The 10,337-nt window shown below is 41.7% G+C and overlaps 2 protein-coding genes across 4 annotated transcripts in view; both read left to right on the top strand.

The window, feature by feature from the left end:
- The window catches only part of LOC110068441 (tubulin polyglutamylase TTLL7-like), a 52,455-nt gene extending 49,374 nt beyond the window's left edge, over window positions 1-3,081 (top strand). For all 3 annotated transcript variants that reach the window (XM_089286347.1, XM_089286348.1, XM_089286346.1), the window contains 3 exons: window positions 328-376; window positions 1,097-1,239; window positions 1,708-3,081. In XM_089286347.1, the coding sequence (XP_089142473.1) occupies window positions 328-376; window positions 1,097-1,239; window positions 1,708-1,816 (301 nt within the window). In that variant the 3' untranslated portion in view covers window positions 1,817-3,081. The remainder of the gene's footprint in view (window positions 1-327; window positions 377-1,096; window positions 1,240-1,707) is intronic.
- A 1,594-nt stretch (window positions 3,082-4,675) lies between these two features.
- Window positions 4,676-10,108, top strand: LOC110068550 (uncharacterized). The gene is made up of 3 exons (XM_020775935.2): window positions 4,676-4,995; window positions 7,029-7,104; window positions 7,204-10,108. Exons 2-3 carry the CDS (start codon window positions 7,087-7,089, stop codon window positions 8,353-8,355), a joined length of 1,170 nt encoding a protein of 389 aa, XP_020631594.2. The 5' UTR covers window positions 4,676-4,995; window positions 7,029-7,086; the 3' UTR covers window positions 8,356-10,108.
- The last annotated feature ends 229 nt before the right edge of the window (window positions 10,109-10,337 follow it).

A 10,337-nucleotide genomic window follows, 5' to 3' on the forward strand; every position in this document is an offset into this window, starting at 1 on the left:
AGCGTGGCAAATTGACGCGAGTAGCGTTGTCTGGGCTCTTATCGACAACGGCAAATTAGCCAATCCGATTGCGAGATTAGTAACAATTGTGGTAACCCACCAATGTGGCGCAGGTTCGATTCCGGCCCGGTGCCATATGTGGGTTGAGTTTGCTGTTGGTTATCGCCTGCTCAGAGGGTTTTTCTCCGGGTTCTCTTGTTTTCCTCCCCCTGCAAAAACCAATATTTCCAAATTCCAATTCGACCAGGATAGAGGATCCGCTGACGGGGCTTTCTCTCTAAATATTGTAATTTATTTAACATATTTTATTTCGTTTTCATTTCGTAGAAATTCGTGGGAGACAATATTCAGCAAGAGTACGGAGGTTATATCTATGGTAATAAAACTATGTATAAATTGTCAACGTTTGTATACATTTACTCTCCTCACTGATTCACATACATTTGTCTTCAAGTTAGTTATGAGAATTCGCTTGTACATCAAGACAATATCCCCTTGCTGATGATTTTCCATATTCTTATCACCTGTCTGATTGTATTGATCTTGTAAGGAGAAATTAGCTGTTGAATACTTGTCTTTTATCTTCTGAGTTACAAGACCGAAGAAAATCGTCAGTGTCTTGGGTTGGATCTCAAACGTTGACTCGTCTCCAGCTCCCACCAGCTCATGGCTCCTCTGCCTTGCGATTTGTCTTATGAGAGGCGACTGGGAACGAATCTGTGCCAAAAGCGGCCATTAACTGGCACAGAAAGACATCGAGTGATTCAATTATATATCGTATCAGCAGGACAATTTTTGAAATCCAAAAAAGAAAGTAATAGAATGGAAATGTCAAAGAGAAACCTACGTACAGAGCGAGAATCTTTTATATAAAGCCTTCTAAATGATTAGGTCAGTTTTTTTTAAAGAATTGAACACTTTTAGAGCAGTCTTACAGCCCCAAAGATGGTTGGCAGATCGTTACAGGCACTATAAAGATTGCGTTATGTCGCTTAACAACGTCAATGTTGGCATCTACGAACCGAGTCTGATTTTGACCGAACATCGTGCTTATTTTCCGACTATGTATTGATTTGTTTTGTTCGATGGTTTGCAGACAGAGATGAGCTGCTGTCGTCGGATCGTCCAGCTGTGTCGTGATTGTTTACTGATTGTGTATCAGTTTGCCGCTGACGCTAAAGCTGCAGGCGCTGCCTCGGTTGTGACTCAAGGGACGACACCTCAGGAATTGGACATGAGGTCAGTGACAAACCCTTTGCTTAGACCCGTGTTCAGTAATGACAATGCTTATAATTGATGGTAATTCAAACGAATTTACCTTTTGGAGTTTAAAGCCGACTCGAGGAGTCGTTGTTTAGCTCCAGTTCCGGTAGTCTAATGCGGTCAAGAGTATTTCTACCCCGCCCTCCTACAACTTCCTGAAAGGAATGATAGTATATCACAGGTTAGCATTTTCCGCAAGGTTAGTCGAACCAAGCCCTCTCGTTCCTGACCCAACACTTAAACCATTAGCCTACTGCTACTGCTGCGCATGCCACAATTTCAACTACACACGGAATGAGACTAAAATTCTGTAGGCATTAATTTTAATGCCCTCTATAGAATCACGTATCAAAGAGTTTTTTAAAGAGCCGGGGTCTTTCCTTTTAATTTTTTCTTGTGATATTCGTAAAAGCGAACTAAAGGGTTTCGTCTTCAAATTCGTAGGCATACGGATGTTATACATAGGACCCCAGACCTTACCTCACAGCAAACTCTAACAGCGAGGATGGCCAAATATTACAAAACGTCCCAGCTGACACAAGGGCACTTATGAGAAGGGGCCGGGTAATGATGGAGCTCTTTACCCAGGACTCAGGGAGATGCGTGACAAAAGCCCTGACAGAAAGTACCTCCTGAGATGAGCCAGATAATGGACGAATTATGTACGTGGAACTCAAGAACCAGCTGAAGATTTTAAGATATTTAATGATGTATTTGTTTTTTAGATATATTTATGGATTTTTTTCAGTCCTAAACCGCGTACATACAGAACAAACCTTTATATTTTTTTTTGCTTTATCTTTACCAAGAGGTCTTCCTCGTAGTAAGAGGAGTCGTGGGTAACGTGATCGAAATCCTGCAATCGGATTGGTTAAACGCTAAATCGTCCCCTCTTACTACTCTCCTCTTCTGTTCCTGTATGTCCGACGTTGTACAGCGGAACCATGATAGAACATTATACGCGTAGCTATTTATCAACTAGAAGCTGATGAAGGCAAATGGGCCGTCCTGGCGAGTTTGAGAAACGTGACGTGTCGAGTGTTAACACATTGCTCTGACTACTTCACAATAATAATTTACCGTTGTCAGCAGCTTCAAGTCGTTAAATAGCTAAGTGTTTCAGTTTCCTGGCGCCAATGCAGCCCAGCAGTTTCTTTAGAAACTAACATCTTTTCCCCGTATAACTTACGATATTCTTCAGCTTGGTCAAAGTTACAGGAAAATGTATGGAACAAAATCCTGGTATGATGAACCCCTGTTGTAACAAACACATTTTCCAGGTTTCTCTCCGTTATATCAGGGCTCCACAGTAATTTCCTTGAAATCATTGCAAGCAGTCGGCTGGTTTCCTGTCTGCAAGAATTGAGCCTGTGATATTCACAGATGCGGCTTCTTGAAAAGATGTCACTGGGCCCGTTTGTCTGTTACCACGCGATCGACTTGTTCACATCGATCAGGCGATCGAAGTTTTTCTTTCAGTCCCGTCAAACGACCTGTTGCACTGCTTCAATAGAAGTAGTAATTGGCCAATGGTCAGTATTTGAAAAAAAAAGTCCTAACCAAAGGTAATTTGTCGCATTTGTATCGAATGTTGCCTCTTGAGCAGGCGTTACCTTGGCTTGTCAAGCCATCTTTAGTCTCCAACGAGAAGAGATTGCGTGTTACCCCCCCCCCCCCCAAAAAAAAAATGAAGATAAAAATGAATCCTTCTGTACATAAATGAAGAATTTGAGATATATATATATAGAAATGATTATAAATATTGTACATATTTATTGCTTGAAAATATATTGAAAAATAAATGAGATGTCGATTATACTCTTAGTTTCTCCTTTTATCGTTTTTGACCTATACGTAAAGGCTGAAGGGGGTGGGGTGGGGACGGAGGCAAGAGTCCCAGCTAAGTTGATCAGTGAGTAGCACATCGCAGACTGGCTTGTGACAATTACCTGATCCAAAACATTTTTATTTTCTTCGCTTCCGCTTTGGTCATTCAGTTGAAGATAAAAAAATGAAATACTTTATTCCCAGAGACTGTGATCTACATCATAGTCTCTTGCTTATTGTTATACTACGAGTAGTCCTTCTTTCGCTTAGTCCGTCGTGCGTGACGCGAAAGAAAACCGCGAGAAAAAAATGGCCGCGCGAAATCCTGGAGGTGAGGAGCGCACTCCTCACCCCCGCAAACCTGCACTCTTGTTTCTAGCTATAACTCGATTGCAACACAGACAAAAAGTTTACCATTTCTTGTAAGAAACACTCCGAGAAAAAGAAAGGAGAATCAATCGCTTATTTCCATTCTCAAACTGTAACTTCTCCGTTCACGATATCATTACATCATCATCTCGTCTTATCAGTTTACAGTTGTTCGGGAGGTCATGGGTTCGATTCCTGTTCAGTTAGGGGACTCAGATTTTTTCTTTGTCCCACGTTCGTGTCATATTGATCAAAGCACCTTTCACATTTCCTTGCCGAGCTTAAAATTCACCACCATTATTCACTTTTCAGTTTTCAGTTAGTTTGTTTCTTGGACACACAATCGATTCGGATCTTGTTTTCAATACTGTTCTGTTTGCGTTACTTTCCGCCGGCAGGGGCGAATTGAGGATTTTCCAAGGGGGGAGGGGGGGAGGGGTGAGGTAGCTGGTACCTTGCGGCTGCAAAATCAATGGCATGCTCCCAGAATTGGAACCTAATTCAAAACCGTTTCACTAGAAATACTAGTAATGCCACAAAGTGGAAATTACAATGAGGTACCTGACAAAGAGAGTTTGCCATTATTTTTGTTATAATATTCACAACATTTTCCTAATTTCTTATGCTTTGCTTTTCCAAAATGGGGGTGGTTAAACACCCATTCCAGCCCACACCCCCACCCCCACCCCCTAAATCCGCCCCTGGCCAGTTGAAACTGTCAAAGAAATCCAACAAACCTTACGTATAATTACTTAATAGGCAAAACTATGGTTTACTGCGCCTTTCAATAACATGCGGACTCTAAAATTCAAAGCTCAACCGACAAATGCGTTTTTTGCTACCGTCAATCAAATGTTCGGCGGCTCCTCCCAGCTTTCGTCTGTGTTATCTGAACTGTGCTCAACGATTTGATTTGATTACCGCGCGCTCGGCAGTAGTCGGAAGCCGGGAGGAGCCACCGAACATTTGATTGACGGTAGCGAAAAACGCATTTGTCGGTTGAGCTTTGAAGTTTAGAGTCCGCATGATATTGAAAGGCGCAGTAATTGACCTCATAACATTTATCTTGCCCGTCGTTCAAGCGTGGACGCATGGTGCAAAGAAACCTTTTCTACTTGGGTGCAAACATGACCTACTTAAGTCCCCACTCGAAGTTATTGATATGTTTTCGATTAGTAAATACGAGCGCAACCTCAAACCAGTCGTTCCTCTGTCTAAGGATTTGAGAAATGTGGTGTTGGAGGCGTGCTTACATGAATCGTAAGTGAAGCGTATTCAACACCCTTCAAACTTCAACTGGTCAGCGGCGAAACATACGGTACCATGTTTGAACCCAATTAGAACGTGTTTTTTCGTCACGTGTCCTCGTCTAGACGGAAAATGACTCAGCGTTCTACACTTCAGTGGAGTAAATCTCACTTGAGTCGTAGAATAAACAGAGTACTGGAGACAACAATCATTTATTTCTAAGTTCTTTCCAAGTCTCGGGACGATTGACAACGAGAAGTGGACAAGAGGTTGCTAGGGAGCTCAAAAGTGAGTTTAATCATTTTAAGTTCTGAATAAGAAGACATTGTAAGAAGAGAGTTCATTCATGAAGACGGATCGACACTGTTTTGATCAAACCCGAACTGTGGACAAACTGAGGGCGAGAATAGTCTCAGAACGAACATTACTTGTTCCAAGGGGCTGAGTCGCTTAAATAGCTGTAGGTACGCGGCAAATAGAAATTTCTCTACTTAATATAACGTATTCAGCTTAAAACGATAACAACTACTGAGGGAATTCAATACTTCGAACTTCGGTCACAATCGCGACATTCCGGCAGCTGCAGCCTGCTTCAGTGAGTAATCATGAGGCATTTAGATATCTGGCTGACATCGCCCGTTAAGGCAACACTACCTACAGCACGGCATTGCATGTTCTTGAAGTTATCATCCTCTTTACAGTGCTGGCAAACAAAGTTTGGTATTTCTTTTGAGCTTGACGTTTACACTTTTCTACGAAAGCCGGAAGTGTTGTTTGGAGGTCATTGATTATGCTCACTTGGTTAAACTGAAGGGAGCTTCAGTAGTATTCAACTCCATTCCATTTCTTGGTACTGCTAAATTTCATAATGATCGGAACATATCATCACTTCATTTTCAACAAAGAACATTTTGGCTCAAAATCAAAAGAATCCGTCGAGCGTTGACTTTCCATGAGCGATTAGTGTGTTCCCAACAATGGTTGAAGTTCTAATAATGCGTAAAATACCGTTCCACAAAAAGCAAAATTTGGATTTCGGGGTGGACGTTTTGGAAACTTTCGTTGCACACATCTCGCCAGTTGAACATTCTCTCGCTTCCACTTTCTGGAGAGTCAGGAATATAATATCTTAATTTTGCCTCTTTCTAAAATCTATGCGTTTTCAAGTTGGTCATAGATATAAATATCATTTCCTATGTTATGCTGAATAGCGTAACTGATACATAGCTTAAATGATTCATTAAATAAAGCCCGGGTGAAAGAAATGAATCGTGCCAGTTAACAAATCAAATTTTCGGTTAGTGAGCAACAGCAGAGATATTCAGTCCTAGAAGGAAAGAATTTCATTTTGAAGAAGTACTTATATTGCTACAAACGGGTCCAGATGTAGCGTTTATTTATATGCAAAACAGACCATTCAGACAGACGAGGTCAAAATGCATGGCTCACTGAGCTAATGTTTGCGGTTTGTTTGACGTGTGCTTTGTGCCTGCACTGACGATTGGGCATGCAGACTAAATAAACGTACATGGAGGTATTTTTGGGCATCTTTTATTTAAATAATGTAACTCTTCGCCTCAGTTTGTTGATCTAAACCAGCGTATTCTAATAATTTCCTAGGGCCTTCATCGATCCATTCAGTAACTTCTTTGGCCCAAAGTGATTATTTTCAACCATATTATAAAATTTGAGTTCCAGTAGGATCGTAGAGGGTTTGATACAAGTTGTAGTTTTTTTTCAGTTTTAGTAGCACTCGGCGAACTTGAAACCGCGTGCAAAGAGGCTGCAACCTACCTAATTGGAGCTCTTGGTGTAAAACCGCGAGTCATTACTTAGCTTAATTCTTCGGCAATTTCGTTCCTGCTCCAAAGTCAAGTGCACTCTTCGCACGGTGTCCTGCTGCCTGACTGATTGTTTCCTAATTTTTCTTTCAATCACGGATGTTCTCTTATTGGCTACGCTACTCACTATCTATTCTGTTGTAGATAGTACATCGCCCAGGAGTATGCGCTTGTTAACAAAATTATTGGTGGCCGCTTCTTTGCGTTTTCTAAGTGTCCGTGAAGAGGATTTAGATAAAGTTTTGAACGACCAGTAGATTTATTTTAAAACAATTAGACTATTCGCTCTCGATTTCTATGCGTGATAGTTGACTCGGGCTGCACCGGTACCCTCGTCAGTCAACTATCACTCCATAGAAATCTCGAGATATAATCTAATTGTCAATTAAACCTATCGGGCACCCGGTCATACTTAAAACTGAGTAGCAGTCCTTTTATACTTTGTGTAGAAAAGGGGTTTACTTAATTTGTATTTTACAGGAGTGATTAAGAGATTCAGCAAAGACCAGTGCAGCGAATCGCGAAAAACTTATTCGTCATGAATGAAAAACGTGAGGTAAATATTTTAATGATAGATGCGTAGTTGTTTTGTTCTCTTTTCTTTCCGGCAAAACCTAAACAGGGATGAAACAAACTCTCTTATTCTTTGAAATAGACTTTGAAGATATCTCCTTTGGCAGACGAATGGGGTTCATCAAAAGGAGGTATATCTACACTGAACAGGGAACTTTGCAAAGGGCTGGCTCAGCAACCAAACGTGGTAGTGACCCTCGTAGTACCAAGATACGACGAAAAGGAGAAGCAAGCAGCTTTAGAACACAACGTACATCTTGCTGCACCAGATTCAGTGGTACCTGGGTATGATTCCGTCGCCATGTTAGCCTATCCGCCTGCTGATCTCGCTATTGACGTCGTCATAGGCCACGGAAGGAAGCTAGGACCACACGCAAGCGTCCTAGCAATACAAAAGAGATACAAACGAGTTCACATTGTGCATACAGCCAGTGAACAAATCGCAATGTATAAAAACAAAGCCCAAGCGATAGCTGAAGGCGATCGCAAGCACCAAGAAGAAGTAGAACTGAGCAGAACGGCTGATGTCGTTGTAGGCATTGGACCAAAACTCACTGAAAATATCAAATTCAGTCTTCGTCCTTACAGTAAAGATCAAGGCGTGTTAAACCTTACGCCTGGTATTTTCAGCGAATTTAGTGAGCTACCGCAAGCCAGCGAGGAAAGAGAATCGTTTTATACGTTGGTATTTGGTCGTGGTGACTATGAAGATTTTGAGCTAAAGGGCTACGACATTGCTGCTAAAGCCGTGGCTGGTTTGAAAGACAAGAGTTACCAGCTTGTGTTTGTCGGCGCGCCAGAAGGAGAGGAAGAAAAAGTGACAGACAACTTACTCGAATGTGGTATTTCCCGGTCCCAGCTAAGAGTCCGCGGATTTCGTGAAAGCCGAGAGATGCTGGGGCAACTATTCTGTGAGGCAGATCTCGCCATCATGCCATCCAGGACGGAGGGATTTGGCCTCGCTGCGCTCGAAGCTCTTTCCGCCGGCCTTCCAATCCTTGTAAGTGATAACTCAGGGCTTGGAAAAGCTTTAACTGGGATCGCGTTTGGAGCGTCTTCTGTGGTGTACTCCGACGAACACGAGGAATGGGGTGAAGCTATCAGGCGCGTCAGAAAGAAACCAAGGGCGATCCGACTGGAAGAAGCCAGGGAATTGCGGTCACGCTATGATCAGAGATTCAAATGGCAAGACCAATGTGCAGCTCTGGTGGATAAGATACGCCATGTTTTGTAGACTATGCTGGGATTGGACTAAAACTGAGACTAGATGACTGTTTAAAGGAGCTCAGTCACGGTATCTTAAGTTACTTTGGCCACCATAAAACTACCTTTAAATTAAAGGAAACCTGAAAATAATAGTTTACTAAGATAGCAAAACACCAAAGAGATAATATTGAACCATAAAGGAACAGGGATGGTCTAGGATGGAGAAGATTGACACGGATTACAAACGACGAATTGAAAAATTTATGCTAAACTTTTCAAGATGCGCAAACCATGACATAGCTCCTTTAAGGCGGGACTTGACCTAAAATTCTGAAAGAAATTCGAAGTTTTGTTTTTCACGGAACTCGAATCTTAAGGTATTGAAGTTTTATTTTGACAAGTACTGTTACTGTAAGTTTAAGGCTCGTTTTCTGAAAACGAGTTATTTTCGCCTTCGAGAAAAGATATCTTGAGAAGGATTTATTCAATTGAGCTTAAATTTTCAGGATTTGTTGTTCTGAGTACGTTCTGTAGGATAAGCATAGAACTTTTCCATCCAGTGCATTCTGTCGAAGTTATGTATTGAAACGTATGCTAGATTTTCTGTATCAGATTTAACTGGTCATCATTTCACGTGTTTTTAACTTTTCAAAAATCTCTATGCTTATCCCAGCAAGCTATTTGTCTTCTTTTGTAAAGTGCAAAAATTATTCCTTTTGATCAGTTCTTGTACGAGTTATCTTTTCTCGAGTAAGCTCTGGCATTCCCCAGCAGGCGGCAGATTCAATCAGCCGGTGTCAGGTTACAATACAGTTACAGGGTACACAAATATTTATGGCTAATGATGACATTATGTCTTGTTCAGTTTGTTTTCGGTGTTCCCGCGTTCAACTCCTCGGTAACGCTTTGTAAATAGCCAACTGCCTTGTGTGCCTTCTGTTTGTTGGGATTTTTAACGATGTCGTGTTACAGTTGCAGGAGTCAGCGTGGCCGAGTGGTTAGGGCGCCGGACTTGAAATCCAGAGGTCTCGGGTTCAAGTCCGCCTTTGACCACGAAGCTGGAGTTAGTCGTTATACTCCTTGTTCAACTCCTTGGCCCCGCATGTAAATAGGCAACTGGTTTATGCCTCCTGCCAGCTGGGATTTTTAACCATGTTATGTTCATTTGTAATATTTGTCTCACTGTTTGTTTCCATTGGCCCTGAAACGTCCAGTGGGAGAGTGGCAAATTACGATATATAATTTTATCCATTTGATATATAATTTTATCTATCTGAAATGTTATAATCACGAGTGACAGTAAGAGTCCATGATCATAGTCTCTTGGAGACAGTAACGACTCAAAATTTGTTTCAAACGATGCATTGAAATTGTTACAACCTCAGTAGGCGCTTGTACCTGTAAGAGTACGTTTTATCATTTTCACTACTATCTCTAGCTTATATACTGCTTGTACATAAATAATGTATTCTAAGTAACCTATCACAGCGCTCAGAGCATGCCTTGAATGCACTAACCTGATTCTCAGACAGTCCAGATCGCTCACGGCCACGCACTCTCTCTCTGTCTCTCGCACTCTCTTCACTTCTCTTGGGAAAGGGAGAGAGAGTGCGTGGCCGCCAGCGAACTGAACCGTCTGAGAATCAGGTTATGTATGCACTGTGTGCAACATTTTTTTTACATTTATACGACGGTCAGAGAGATGACCCAAAGATGCCTATACTCTAGTATACAGCTGTAAAGTTAAGAGTTTAAGAATAAACGTCTTTTGATCTTAAAAATACCTGTACCTTAATTAATTTCACTAAGAGCAAACTACTTCGCCGGTACCCAGTTGTGCATATGGGTGGAGAGAGGCACTGGGAGATCTAGAGTAAATTGTCTTGCTCAGAAATACGCAATGACATCGGCCAGGGCTTGAACCCGGACCGCTTAATTGAGCTTGATCCGGAAACCAGCGCGCTAACCATTATCTCACTGCGTCCTTCATAAAAACTATAAAAACATCAG

Source organism: Orbicella faveolata, unplaced genomic scaffold (assembly GCF_042242905.1).
Source record: "Orbicella faveolata isolate gen_17 unplaced genomic scaffold, um_ofav_v1 contig_14, whole genome shotgun sequence".
Classification (NCBI taxonomy): Eukaryota; Metazoa; Cnidaria; class Anthozoa; order Scleractinia; family Merulinidae; genus Orbicella; species Orbicella faveolata.